The 15,806-nt window shown below is 43.5% G+C and overlaps 1 protein-coding gene across 5 annotated transcripts in view; it reads left to right on the forward strand.

Moving 5' to 3' along the window:
- TACC1 (transforming acidic coiled-coil containing protein 1) overlaps positions 1–15,806 on the forward strand; it is a 622,141-nt gene that overhangs the window by 546,156 nt on the left and 60,179 nt on the right. Inside the window, exon 7 of one of the 5 annotated variants that reach the window (XM_086943655.1) lies at positions 8,734–8,880. The exons of the other annotated variants lie outside the window; for them this stretch is intronic. Within the exon in view, the coding sequence (XP_086799781.1) occupies positions 8,734–8,880 (147 nt within the window). The remainder of the gene's footprint in view (positions 1–8,733; positions 8,881–15,806) is intronic. 5 annotated transcript variants of the gene reach the window in all.

Below are 15,806 nucleotides of genomic sequence, written 5' to 3' on the forward strand. Positions count from 1 at the left end.
CGACACAAACAAGAGGACTGAAATCACAGTTGATGCTAGCCCAGTAGGCCTGGGTGCTATCCTAGCCCAGTACCGTGAAAACTCGGACCAGCGCCACATCATCGCATATGCAAGCCGCAGCCTCACAGACACTGAAAAAGCGTACTCCCAGCCGGAGAAAGAAAGCCTGGCTGTGGTGTGGGCGTGCGAACATTTCCATCTATTTGTCTATGGCAAACATTTCACAATCGTCACGGACCACCAGGCGCTCATCACAATCTTCAGCAACCCTAGCGCCAAAATGCCGCCGCGCATCGAATGGTGGGGACTGCGTCTCCAAGACTACATATACACCATCGTCCACAAGCCAGGAAAAGCCGAAAATCCAGCCGACTATATGTCCCGTCACCCTCTAGACAACACAAAACCTGCTCACTCCGTGGCCGATGACTACATTCACTTCGTCGTCGATGCAGCCTGTCCACCCGCAGTTCCTCTGGAAGCCATCCAAGAGGCATCAGCAAGTGACCCGTTTGTGCAAGCCGTCATGAACCGCATCCGTACGAACTCCTGGCGACATGTGAAAAACACGCCTCAAGAGCCAGAACAACTTCTTCGCGACCTGACAGCCTTCCAACGCGTACACGACTAACTCTCCATCAGCGACAATGGCCTTCTTCTGAGAGGGGGGAGAATTGTTATTCCACACAAGCTACGCCAAGGAGTCATCAACTTGGCCCATGAAGGCCATAGAGGCATAAATGCCACAAAGAAGACCTTGAGAGAGCGCGTCTGGTTCCCCACGCTGGACCAAATGGTAGAGTCAACCCTAAAAGACTGCATGACATGTCAACTTGTCAGTTGAGAGGAGTCACCTGCCCCGCTCCAAATGTCTGAGCTGCCAGACTGGGTATGACAACAAGTCGCGGTCGACTTCTTCGGACCACTGCAGTCAGGACAATACATCATAGTTGTCATGGATGAATACTCACGATTCCCGTTTGCACATCTGATATCATCTACCAGAGCCACAGCAGTCATTCCAATCTTGGATGAGATCTTCGCAGCATGGGGCATTCCCCTCCGAGTCAAATCTGATAACGGGCCCCCATTCAATGGTCATGAATTCACAGACTTTGCAACACACCTTAACTTCAAACATCAAAAAATCACTCCCCTGTGGCCACAGGCCAACGGCATGGTGGAGAGATTTATGGGGACTCTCAAAAAAGCAATTCAGCAAGCGGAGCTAATGCACCGAGACATCCAGCAGACTCTGAATGAGGTACTGAGGGCATACCGGACCACACCGCACAACACTACAAACCAGTGCCCGGCCACCCTAATGCTAGGGAGGGCGCCCCGCACTCGTCTACCCATGATGAACACTACCTCCCAACCACGGACCATCACTGTTGACCACAACACCCTAGTTGAGATGGACCATGAGACGAAACTCAAAATGAAAACATACGCCGACCGGCGCAGACACGCCAAGGACGTCGATATCCAGGAAGGAGACTGGGTGATAGTCCGGAGTGACCGGCGAGCAAAGGCGGACAGCCGATATCTTGACGTTCCCTTGCAAGTCAGCAGAAGGAAAGGAACTATGATCACAGCGAAAGCCGACAACAAGCAGATAACAAGGAACGTATCATACTTCAAGAAGTACAATCCACACAACCGCCATAGGGCTTCCTCGAGCCAAACTTCAAGTGACACAGCGAGCCAAAGCGACAGCAATGACCGAAACCGTCATAGCCCCCTCAGAATCATCAGTGTCGCAGATCACCACATCCAAACACCAGAACGAGAGAGCCGTCCGAGGCGCCAAATAAGGAAACCCAGACGACTAGTTGAAGAGATGTGAAGTACGGTGAGACTTTGTACAAAAGGGGGAGATGTCATGTCGTCGCGCCTGACCCTGTATCAAGACAGGACAGGCGACCAGGAAAGGGTAGGACCGGAAACAGGAACCGGAACCAGTTTTAGTCTGTAAGCCAGTAAGGTGCTGGCAGGGAATAAAGTAAGACATGCACCAAGCAGCTCCGACTCCTGAGTCTTATTGATGTGGGCAAAACGCGACAGGCATGTACAATATGCAAAATTATGACTGCACAAAGCACTATTTTCTGTGAAAATCGTGAAACGCAGTAATTTCGTGTACTAGTAATAGTGTTGAGTCACTTGCAAGGCACAGTTGTGTAATGTATACACACACATGTAGAATGTTCATGAGTTAACAGTGCAATATAGTTTGAGTTCTCACGAGGAAATGCTAAACAAGATATGCACCTGTACACAACATGCTCATGAGTTACTGACAGAACATGGTTTCATAAAAGCTAAACAAGGAGTGACTAGGAGTAGGAAAGGCAGGAAACCCTGTAAGCTGCAGGTAGCCAATAATGGGGATGCCACTAGCAGACATCAACGTGATAAACTGCACACAGTCCTAATCAAGGTTTAGATGTTGGCATTGTTGAAAAGCGGTTACACAGGGTGGTGGTCTCACAAAGATGGACTGTGCTTAGTTTTGCTGACAGTCTTTAAGAAAGTTGCCACTCTTTTCTCCGTTCATGCTGAAGCTCGTATTGCTGGGTAAGATTACAGTGTTTATATATAAGGATGCTAAAAGAAGCAATCTGAAGATAGAGGGCGTCTTATTCTATTTTAGATGAATGCTATCTTGAGGTTTATATAGGTCATCATCACCATTAATTAACCAAATGCAGTTACAAATGTTATAACTCATCTTACAGATGAGTTTATACCCCACGTTACTCTTTCCTCTGGACAGAGACGACTATATCATGTTGTATCCTTAATGGATGCGATTATGCAGTGTTTAATTTTATTTCACTTGTAGATGTTGCTTTTAATTAATGTAAATACTGTGAGGTCGTAAGCCTTGCATTTGGTGTGCAAGATATAGTTTGCCTGGCTGTTTTGCTAGTCATCGATTCCATGAATGCCAAATCATAATTTGCACATTTCAGTGGCTTTTTGTTTTTAATTCATAACCATACCAGAACTTTAACTGTTTCTTTCCGGTGAATTTCAGATTTCTTTTTTAAAGACAAGGTGTTGAATAACCAAGGCTAACCATAACTTAATTTGAACTTGTATTTCTTTCATAGTTTTAATTAAATTATAGCCCAGAGCAGAGTTCCTTGCGGCTAGCTGCAGCTGTGTTAGGATTGCTACTTGTCCTGGGCTCTGACTAGGCAATGTACTCAATCTTCTGTGTGTGTCAAACTTCAGCTGTGCATGGTCTTCAGCTGTGCACAGCATTGGGTTGGCCACAGGGCCTGTACCCCAGGCCCTGCACCCCACCCTGTGCAGGAAGTCATCCCCCACTGCACACTGCCTTCTGACGTGCACAGCGGGGTTAGCCGCAGGTCCAGGCCCCATCCAGATCCTGCAACCTACTCCCCATGAACAGCCAATATCTGCAGTATATGACTTGAGGCCAAACGCAGCTGTGCACAGCTTACAGCCATGAACAGCAGAGGGGTTGTCCACGGGGTGAGACCAGGCCAAGCGGGGCATCCAACCCTTGGGGCTGCCAACCCCTGCAGAGCATGGCCTTCAACTGTGTGCAGCAGTGGTTGGCAACTGGGCCTAACCTCTGGCCAGGCCTTGCTCCCAATAACACATGGGCGGCCAATCCCAGCTTCACACAAATTTCAGACACGAACAGCAGGGCTCTCTGCAGAGGTCTCACGGCCCTGTGCTCAACTCTTTCTAGATGGCCAACACCTGTAGTGCGTGCCAGATTTACAATAATACAATGCACAATGTGACAAAAAGCTACCTAGTACCATGGTGTGAATTTATTCTTTGAATGGATTGGCAAATCTGTGGTGGTTGTGTGAACTAATGGTCCAGCTCTCTCAAATTTATTTTCTTTATTACGGCATGGACATTTTTTAAATGCTAATTTCTCAAACTACAGAATGAACTTACCTCAAACTAATTAAAGGCACTTCTTTCAGTAAACCTCTGTTTACACTGCAAATGTGTAATTCTGTCCTACCATTTTTTAGGTGTCGTGGCGTTGAACCGCGCGTAAGCGCGGTGTCGGCACAGAGACGTATAGTTGGCGACGCAGCTTTCCAGGAGACAGGAGCTGGCCGCGCGCATCTTGAAGAAGGCGATCGGAGCGGGCCACGCATGCGCGAACGCGCTCGCTGTGGCCATCTCCTGTCTCCTGGGAAGCGCAAGCACACGCATGCACAGACACACACACGAGCGCCCATACATGCACGCACACATACAGAGGCACCCCCCGCCGTTGCACACATACACACACAAACGCGCGCACACACACACACAAGCGCACCGAGACCCCCCCTGCCGCCCCCCCCTACAACTAAAGCCCACTTACCGCCACTCCGGACTTCTGCAGCCTCCACCACTCACCGCTGCTCCTCCGGCCAGGCACTCCGTGGGTGCGGGCTTCACAAGACGGAAGTCCCGCCGCACGATAGGTTTTGTTTTCTCTTATGCACGGACAACTCGGCCAGCTTCAACTCTACGGCAGAACCAGGTGAGGAGCTTATTGGTGGATTGTCATGTCAAAGGCTCGCTGGTCCTGGGTTGTGGGGGGCTTGGCTCACTCCAGGGTGCGTAGCTTGTGCTCAGAGGGGGCCTTGAACAGGGGCAGTGGCAGAGCCCTCTTTGAAGGAAAATGCCAGGATTGTTGATATATTTCTATCTGATAATACCTTGCATCTGAAACCTCGACGTCTGATGCATGGGAAGGAAGCCGATGCGGAGGGCCCCTTTGCAGGGCTTTCTGAAGGCCCCCAATGTTGATCCCGGAGAAGGTTCTCCATACCCAAAGTTCAGAATAATCAGAGTATGAAAGGGATTTCATGGATAGCTTGAGACTGTGGCATGGTCTGGTGGTCATAGTTCAATGTTTGACAGCAAGGGAGGTTTGCGGCACACGATAGATTAGTGTGTGGGTTCAGGAGACCATCCTACGTGTGAAGGGACCTGGCCAGGGGGTTATAGTGTGTGGGTTCGGGAGACCACCCTACGTGTGAAGGGACCTGGCCAGGGGTGATGCCTGAGAACGAAGATGTTCCACGCGTGAATAGTAACAGTAGATTTGCGGATAATTCAATGCAGGGCAAACGCCAACTCTCTCTAGGTGCAGATGTTTGCCCGCAGTGATTACCCCCCGTTTGTTTTTTTTAATTTTATTTACGTGCCCACCCCCTTCTCCCCAGTACACCCATTCCCTCTTCCTAAACTGCCGGCCTGCATTTTTTCACATAAATCTGCTGCGGTTATTTACAAAGTGCAGTGCAAATGGCGAAATGCCCTTTGGGAAGAGAGATGCAACACAAAGACGGTATTCCTTAAAAGTGTGGTATCATTGCTGTATAGAAATATTATGCCACACTCCAAAAATTAAGTTCTAATGAAATACAAATCTGAAGACTATGGCGAAAAGAAATAGGATGGAGAATTGATGATAAAGAGGAAACCAGGGTTTTCAAAAAATACTGCCCTTGTAGTCAGCCCGTGCGTGAGGTGCATCATCAGAGCTGTGTGAATAATAACAGCTGCGAGCCCCGTGCTGAGGTGCATCATCAGAGCTGTGTGAATAATAACAGCTGTGAGCCCGTGCGTGAGGTGCATCATCAGTGCTGTTTGAATAATAACAGCTGTGAGCCCGTGCCGGAGGTGCATCATCAGAGATGTGTGAATAACAGCTGTGAGCCCGTACCTAAGGTGCATCATCAGAGCTGTGTGAATGATAACTGCGTCAGCCCTGTGCGTGAGGTGCATCATCAGAGCTGTGTGAATAATAACAGCTGAGCGTCAGCCCCGTGAGTGAGGTGCATCATCAAAGCTGTGTGAATAATAACAGCTGTGAGCCTGTGCGTGAGGTGCATCATCAGAGCTGTGTGAATAATAACTGTCAGCCATGTGCCTGAGGTGCATTATCAGAGTTGTGTAAATAATAACAGCTGTGAGCCCGTGCCTGAGGTGCATCATCAGAGCTGTGTGAATAATAAGTGCGACAGCCCCGTGCGTGAGGTGCATCATCAGAGCTGTGTGAATAACAACTGTGAGCCCCTGCATGAGGTGCATCATCAGAGCTGTGTGAATAATAACAGCTGTGAGCCCGTGCCTGAGGTGCATCATCAGAGCTGTGTAAATAATAACTGCGTCAGCCCTGTGCGTGAGGTGCATCATCAGAGCTGTGTGAATAATAACTGCTGTGAGCCCGTGCCTGAGGTGCATCATCAGAGCTGTGTGAATAATAACAGCTGTGAGCCTGTGCCTGAGGTGCATCATCAGAGCTGTGTGAATAATAACTGTGGCAGCCCTGTGCATGAGGTGCATCATCCACATTGCTCAGGTCACCCAAATTCCTGCACTCTCTACCACACTGCTTTCAAGAACAGCATACTCTTGCACACACTCTCACTGCTCAGCAATTCAAAGTTTGCTAAACATTTTATGCAACGCATTGTCATACACAATGCCAATAGCTCAAACTTTAATGCTGCGAGACCTATTGCATTGTAAATGCTTGTTTTCCTATATCACGCAAACAATCCTACGGGGTTTAAAATGTTAAATATCACTTTTGCGACCTGCCTTATTTGTATGCCCTCAATTGATGAATGTGCATAAAATTTACTATTAGGAACATAAAAAGCATGTAGTTCTGTTTTGGAAGGTTTTATCCAGATTCATCGAATGGCACCAAAATTCAGAAAAAAATTCTTTTCAATGGAAAGTCTGACCTAAACCACAACTAGAGAGGCGCGATCACTGTCTCGAATATGAAAAATGTAATATATCTCTGTGCGACATATTTTTTTTCTTAGTGGACATGAAATCTGAATAATTTTGAAAAGCATTATCCCATCCCTGGTTTATGCTATGGGAGTGCAAAATTCGGATAATGTGCTTTTGTGTAATTATGTGGAATTTCAGTAAAATTATAGATGTCGGATGTTCGGGTTGTGAATAGATTTCTATTTAGCCTCTTTTGTACAGAAATAGGCGAATATCGCTTTCAAAAGATATGCAAGTACATGCAACCGCAAAGACTGCTTGCCTGTAATGTATGTGTTTTGTTGGTGAATAATAAACACATTTTTTTTTTAAAACTGACATTTCAGCAAAATTATACAGAATTACGCAAAATGTAAAACTACCATTTGGTGCAATATTTTAGAGCGAGATACATACATCCTCATGTCCATTTTGAACGTGAGGACATATTTCAAACTTAAAAAAAGAATGCAAAAAATACAACCTGCTCAAACAGCAGCTGCTCGCGTTCTGGTTTTACGTGTTGTTCCCGAGTACTGGTGCTACTTTTTTTTTGTCAAGATCCGCCCATAATTACACAACTTGGAATAATATTGTAATTTTGGCAATTTCATGTAACAAGCGTAACACAAAATTACACAAGATTACATCACCATAACAGAAGTTGATCCCAGATCTATTTTACACCATTTTGTTACTAGCTTCTGCTGTCATACCAATCAGCTCTGTGATTTTATTCACAATTAGTCAGTGCGAGATAAATAGTTTGAAAAGGTATTTTGCAGGGATAGCCATTGTGACAAGCTCAGAACACATTGTCCATTCCAACTAACTCCTACTTGTGCTATAGAACTGTTTTTGCAACGATTTAATTCATGCATATGCTACAATATCTATTTGAACCTCACGTACAGTGAAGTGATGGTCTTCTAGAAGTAGTCTGAAGCTGGTGCAAAATAAAACATATTCCTTTTTGATTACCTCGGTTTTGACTCACATGAATCGAAAATAATTTGGAAGGAACTGAAAATGTAAATGCCTGTGTTAAAGCAAACCTGGCAGCACCTGTGGCTGCATTACCATCATTCCTACTTCATCTGAGCCCTTACAGGAGGAAAACCTTATGCAAACCAATTCAGCCTCACCTACTGCATTGTGTAGAGGAGCATGCCCTAGGAGATCGGGACACTCTGGGTTTTGTTGTGGCATGGTCAGACTGATTGGGATAAGGAAACAATATTTTATAACTGCTCCAACAAGCTGTAAAATTATGGCTGTCCTGATCCTGTTTCCAGTTAAGACAAACATAGGCTGTCAGTATTTAACCACATCCAACACAGATTTCAGCGACTGCTCCCCAAGCAAATAATGGAAACCTGATAGCGAGCTGCAAAATAGACCCAGTGATGACCATTTTACCCTTTCAAGAGTAGTCGAAGGAAAGTACATTTTTTGCTGTTTCACTTACTAGGGAATACAGAGCCACCTATCTCTCCCAAATACTGTCCATTGGATTAGCTAAAAAAAATTCAGTGCACAGGTATTCTGAAATTCGGTACAGGTATTTCAGTCTTATGGAGACTTCATGGTAAAGATCTAAGTTGGAGTTGGGCAGATGGGTTACTTGGTCACAAATATGGTGAATATTCTGCCTGCCTTTTTGCAAGTGGATTATATCCTATGCCACTGGTAACCAAGTGGACAAGATCTCGGCCTTGTTTCTGACAGAATACTCATCCGCTAAACTCTAAATTAGGCCCAAAGGCTGGAAAGGTGATCTTAATTTATTGCCTTACGTGGTCATCTATTTTGTCAGGTTCCAATGCCCTTTAACCCTTAAGTGTTCCCAAATGAATGAATGGGAACGAAGATCTATTAAGTCTTGGAGGTTTTTTATAACAAGTGCAGTTGAAAATTGGAAGTAAAAAATGCCTCTTCTCTCTGCAGAATAATTTGCTGTCTTCTGTGGACATCTGTAGTACCAAGCCCACAGGGCCCACCATCACCGGAGGATGTGGGACAGAAAGTCCTCCCGATGGTATCAGCCTCAGCGAGTCAGACAAGGCTGCTGTACTCACTTTAATAAGAGAAGAGGTAACTTGATTGTTCTCTTATGGACGCATGGAGATACAAACCAGAGTAGACTGATAAGTAAACCCAGCACCTTTTCATCCTCTCCCCCTTATCACATACCAATCTCTTCCCAAACCATTTCATATCATCCTAATGTATCATCATTTGATCAGGCGCGACCGGCACAGGTAAGAGCAGTGGGCAGGGCGGGGGAGTCAATAGATGATGGGCTAGGTAAAATGAAATAAAAAATTAAATAAAACCACTTACCTTGCGCTCGCTGCATTGTCGAGTCAGCAACGCGGATAGTGCAAGGTAAGTGGTTTTATTTATTTTACCTATCCTGTTGTCTGTCTACTTCCCTGCTCTGCCCCACCACTCTTACCTGTTTCGGCCGCGTCTGCATTTGATAATGCTTTGATTTGTAAAGACCAATTATGTTCCGATGTAGGGAGTTGTGAAATCATATTGCTTTGTTGAAACATGTAACATTGTGCTGTGTGGAGCAATGAAAAGAAATTGTGTTGTGATTATGAATGGATGGATATGTCATAATGGTAAGCTATGGAGTTGTGATGTGGATGTAGGAGATTTTTAGGATGATGCTCATGTATAACTTAATGGTCTTGTATTGATAGTGGATGTGTTTGTGGTGATTTATAGGCTTATGTTAATTGATTTGTAATGTTAGGAGTTTTGATGTAGGCGTATATGCTGATGAGGTTGTGTTGATGTAGGTTTTGGAACAATGTAGAACAATACTTTAATGACAATCTGGGTTTGGTTATGATGGTTTAGGATGGTGTGATGAATTTTGTCCATGTATGTCCATTTTTGGTGTTGCAGTGACAATGTGTATTGGGTTGTGACTTAAGCAGGGATTTCTAGAAGGTACTTTTCATTTTGTTGAGGCAAAGCCTAATACAGAGCATACACTGCTCGACCTTCATGAGACAGGAAATCAGGTATTTATAGCTTTTGGTTACTTTCATCTTTAATTAGAATTGATTGTTTGCTAGAATGCAATCCTCCTTTTGCTTTTCCTTAAATATTTTTTTTTGGGCAAACTACACTGTGGAATTCAAAAAATTGAAACAACCTCAATCAAACTCAAGTTCTCTGTCAGACTCTGTATCATAGTTTAATTATTTTAAAGATTATGTTGTACTCCTATAATACAAAGAATAACTCACCATGTCGGTGATTTGCAAGTTTTGTCTGTGGAACAGGTATAGGATGCAAGACAAAAGTAATCTAAATATCTGTGTCAATCCACATTTGTTACCCTCAATATCTACTCTGCCCCTCAAGAAAAATCCCAGAGATGCTGAAAAATACAGATTCTTCAGATTGTTCTTTAGATGCATGCAGGCCCTCTTTCTCACCATTGTTTTTGATCTGAGGTCAGGAAAAAATAAGGGACAGTGGGCAAGTACAATGGGAGGATCATCGCGCAAGGCCAGCATTTTGTTTCACAACTTGTTCAGATTGACTCGATCAAATACACTTGAATAATTTATTGTTAAAAATTCGTTTTTTTATGCAATGATGCCAGCAGACCCTCCTATTTCATTTCCATATTTTCTGTGATTGTTGCACTCCATATGTTTTCAAAACATTCGTAGACCTTCATGGTAGTCTAACTGCATAATCTTTTTATTGTGCTTGTTAATTCACAGTTCACAGTCAGTTCAGTATTTCATCTAGATTCAACTTCTATCCAACATATTGAAAGTCAGGGAGAATCCAGAAGGCTCTGTACACAGAGTCCTTTTTCTGAAGCTCTCCTCTTTCTATGATGTAGGACAAGAAAAAGTGTTGGCAATAGTAGGCAGGTCCTTTCTGGAGCCTCCGTGGACATCACGCATTGCATTTCTTAGTTTGGTCCATTCTTGCAAATACTCCTTGTGGATTTTTAAATAGTTTTAATCCAACATCATAAGACTTATAGACGTCTAAACTACTGGATCCAATATTTACCATAGTTTTGTAAATGGGTAAAAAATATACAATTTTTCTATGAATTAGGAAGCTTCAGCTTACCAGTGAAACAAATTAAACTGCTGTTAACAACAAAGTTCACCATTTTCAAAATTTCCTAAAAGGTGGAAGCATGTTTGGGCCTACGTCCTGTTATGTTTTACAGACACCATTCTCTGGTGTAATCTCCATCTTCAGGGACTTTGAGATTTAGGCAATTTTGTCAAAGTGCTCAATCAATATTTAAACACCTTTTCCAGGCACATTACTTCAAAATTAAAAGATTTTTTTCCAGTGCATCACATGGCTCAAAATCAAACAAGCATTTGCAAGGCAATGGGTCTCACATATGTGAGATCAACTGGCTTTGGTGGAGTGGCTTTATGTTTCCGGAAGTTGAAAGACATTGTGTTGTGTGGCATTGTGTGACATGGAATGGCATTGTGTGGCATGACACGGAGTGTAGTTACATGGAGTGGAGTGCCATTGAGTTGAGTGCTGTTGAGTGGCATGCCACAAACCACTTCAATGTCTGGAATGGGGTAGTAAGTGCATATAAGTATTATTAAAATTGAGTGGAGTGGCATTATGTGGTGTGGAGTGGCATTGTGTAGTGTGGAGTGGCATTGTGTAGTGTGGAGTGGCATTGTGTGGAGTGGTATTTTGTGGAGAAGAGTGGCACACGGTGTGGAATGAAATTGTGTGGAGTGGAGTTGAATGGGGTAGCAGTGTGCGTTGTGGAGTGGCATTGTGTGACGTGGAGTGTAGTAGAATTGTGGTGTGGATTGGCATTGTGTGGCATGGAGTAGCATTATGTGGAGTAGCAGTGAGTGATGTGGAATTGTGAGGTATTGTTTGGTGTGGAGTGGAATCGTGTGGAGTGGAATTATGTGGTATGGACTAGAATTGTGTGGCATTGAGAGAAGTGCAATTGCATGGCATTGTGTGAAGTGTATTGGCATTGTATGAAGTGGGATTGTGTCATTTGGAGTTGAATTGTGTGGCAATGAGTAGTTTGGCATTGTGTGAAGTGGAATTGATTGGACTGGAATTGTGTGATGTGGAGTGGCATAGTGTGGCGTGGAAATGAGCGCAGTGGAGTTTTTTTGACATTGTGTGGAATTGCATTAAGTGGCGAGGAATTGTGTGGCATTGTGTGCTGTTGAGAGGAATACCATGGCATTGTGTGGTGTCAAGTGAAATTGTGAGGTGTGGAGTATCATTGTGTGGCATGGTGGTGAAATTATGTGGCATTGTGTGGAGTGGCATGTGGAACTGTGGCATAATGTTGCGTGCAGTGAAAATGTGCTGCATGGAGTTGAGTGGAATTGTCTGGTATTGAATGGGGTTCACCATTGCATGCCATCATGTGGCGTGGAGTGAAATTGTGTGGAATAGAGTGGAGTAGAATTGTGCAGTATTGAGTGAAATTACATTGTGTGAATCGGAACTGAATTGTGTGGCATGGAATCATGTGGCATTATATGCTGTGGAGTGAAATTGCATGGAGCAGAGTGGAGTGGAATTGTCTGGCATTGTGCAGAGTAGAATTGTGTGGCAATATGTGGTAGGGGAGTGCCATTGTGTGGCAGGGAGTAGATTGAAGTGGAAATGTGTGGCATTTTTTGGAGTGGAATTGTGTGGCATTGTGGGGAGTGGAGGTGAATTTTGTGGAGTGGAATCGTATGGCATGGGGAAAATTAGAATTGTGTGGAGTGGATTGGAGTGAAATTGTGTGGCATTGTGTGGAGTGTGGCATGGAATAGAACTGTGTGACATAGAGTGGAATTTTTTGTTATTTTGTTGTATGGAGTGGAATTGTGTGCAGTAGAGCTGAATTTTGTGGCATTGTTTGGCGTTGAGTGGAATTGTGTGGCATTGTGTAGGGTTGCATAGTGTGGTGTGAAATGGTGTGGCGTGGAGCGGAATGGTGTAGCGTGACATGGCATTATGTGGTGTTGCATTGTGTGGCATGCACACACATCTGTCACCCTCTCTCCCCATCTAAATTGTACTGCAGCTGTCACATTTCACCAGGGCTGTTCAGATGGTTGTACCAAGTGTGTTGCAATGCCCAGGCAGGCATCTGTTTTTTGTTTTTTTTTTATTCCTCATTCGCCTTTGATAATAAACAGAGATAATTGAAGCTCTGTGGCCCCCCTACTTAATCGGCACTGACCAGAGAACTCTGTTCCAAAGATACTGCACTTTTACACAGAACCTCTCCTTAGAATTCGCTCTCCCTTGGAACTGACCAGCCGGTAACCGGAGTGGTTAAGTATTTTGGTGTGGAGACATAATCATAGGACCACAGATTCCAACCAACTGACACATGGTAACCAAAAATCTCTTTTCTTTTTCAATGATACCTTGTCCAAATTAATTACATATTTCACAGTGTTAACCTAGTCTCTCACAGTTGGGGGCATTTTTTTATCTAATTTGTACATATTTTTCTTCGGGCTAGTAAAATTAAATAGAACATCAGTTTTTTGGTGTCAATATATATAGATTCATGCCATACCAGAAACCCGAAGAAAACCAAATCTGGGCTTACCTGTAGTTGCCTTTCAAGCATTGTAGAAATACCATTACTTACAACAGCCCAGAAATGTTGCAGTATTGGGCAGTGCAAAACATGTGAGTATCATCTACCTTTTCTTGAAAGCATTTGGGGCATTTCGGAGTGGCACCCTTCCCAAATTTGGAAAGCCTTAAGGGTGCCCAATAAACCCTATTGAGACAAAAAATGTGATTTCTCCTTAAATTTGCAGCCTGCACCATAGAATACAAAATGTCGCAAGATACTTGCCATTAGTCTTCTAGATGGATACCGGGCAAGCTCTTTTCCCACAGCTCCATCCGTAGATTAAAATTCCCCTCTGGAAGATCAATCAGGAGCCAGTGTAGGTTTACCACCTCTTTCTTTTTTGCCACTTTCTTTGTCAGCTCAGTTTCCACTCATTCGAGGTGCCCACACCTCGCCCAACTGCTTGGTGCCAACTTCTCATTTGCAAATATTTGAACCTAGATAATTTATTGTCAGTTATGTCTGTCAAACTTTCAAAAGATAGTAAAGCACTGTCATCAACTAGCTGCTTCCAATATGATCTTCCTGCTTTCCTCAGAGCAACTGGCAAAGAGTCCTTTGTCCATTCCGGGTAGCCAGGAGCATCCCAAATTGGAGCGAGGGCACTATAATAATTAATTTTTAGCTCCTTTCGTACTTTGTACCACGTGGTAGCTAGTCTGCACAAGATCTTTAAACAAACCTTTTTAAAAGTGTTTGAAATCACCAAATTTATAGATGAAACCTTGCTCTCCCCTTTAACATCCAAAAGCATCACCTTAAACATTCTTCTGTTGTCTGTACCATCCAGTTCATTCAACATCATTTTCCCGTTCCTCAATAGACAAACCCATGCATAGTAAATTAAGTCTGGTAGGCATAGTCCTGTTGAACATTATTTCATTGCATTGTTTACGTCTGGCTTTAGCAAAGACCTTTTTATTTTACTAAAATTATACATATAATATACTTAACATTATACATATAATATGCTTACTTAAGGAGGCTTTTAACAAGATATCTTCATACATTGATCTGTTGTTGTGTCATTCACATTTTGCTTCCGCTTTCTACAGCATGCAGCAATGAGTCGGCCTACTTAAGCTAGTAGTTAGCCAGTAGCGCATTTTGCTCTTTCAGAAAGAGTACATCTGCACACACAGTAGTTCTATTCAGTGCCAGTGTTCTTACTTTATTATTACTTTAGTATTGTCTTGAGTTTAGAGCTTAATATGATAGCAGGAGGCTTTTGATGTAAACATAGAACACATACCATCTTTGTCATAACTCATCTGCTGCTAATTCTTTTGTAAATTCCTTCCAAAGTGGCCTTGTTTTTCAGACTGCTGCTATTTGACATCAACTTGCACAAATTCTGAATATAAGCTAAATAGTCCCTTTCTCTATCAGATACCTTCTCTCATTCAAATGCAAGAGGCTGGCAGCCAATGCCAGAGCACTTGGCTTTTTTGAGTGTATATTAGCCAAGACCTTTTGATTTTACTAACATTATGTGTATAACATACTTACGCATAGGAGTTTTCAGACAGAATTCCTCCATTAGTCTGTTATGTCATTCACATTTTTCTTCCACTCACTCCAACATGCTTCAAAGAACAATGTTAGCCCACTTCAGCCATTGACTGACTTCACTATGAGTTACTACATGCTGCCCTTTCACCAGGAGTACATCCACACACAAAGTAGTTCCCTTCAGTGCCAGGGATTTTTGCTTTTTTGAGACCCAAAAAATGTTTTTTTGCCTTTAGCCAATGTGTGTGTGTTTTTTTTATATTGATGAGGGCCCGCCCGGCAGTTTCTTGAACAATAATTATACAAAAAACATTTTTTTAAACTAGAATTGCCAAAAGGCTGGCAGCAATGCCAGACCTGTTGGCATTGCTGGTGCTTGGTTTAGTTTGCGATTAGATGTGCTTTTCTGATGGAAAAAAGTCCAAAATATGCATGTAGCATTAGAAATGAAAATGCAAGGAACATGAGTGTTATTTACAGAAGTTAAACAGCGCATGTTGTCAAAAACATTGGAGGTGTGCACACAGATTAAATTATAGCAATGAAGTCCAAGGTGTGGGACATTCGAGTTGCACACTGCAGATGTTACGGAAACAGCAGCATCTGCTTATTAAGGAATCACCACACCGGTTTCAGGATGAGGTAGCGCATGAGCACAGCAGGAAGTATGCGAATAGACAAGACGAGTGAGTTTACGGGGGCATTTTAAGAATGGTACCTAATTTCTTTGAACTGATTAAGAAAACACGGTGAGGTAGTGGGTGGGAGAGGAAGAGGACCACGGTCAAGGTGGAGTGGAAGAAGAAATAGTACCTCAATCACAGAGCGAACAGAGGATGGATACTAAAAAGAGGAAGCAATTAGT

This window comes from Lissotriton vulgaris, chromosome 11 (genome assembly GCF_964263255.1).
Source record: "Lissotriton vulgaris chromosome 11, aLisVul1.2, whole genome shotgun sequence".
NCBI classification, from domain to species: domain Eukaryota; kingdom Metazoa; phylum Chordata; class Amphibia; order Caudata; family Salamandridae; genus Lissotriton; species Lissotriton vulgaris.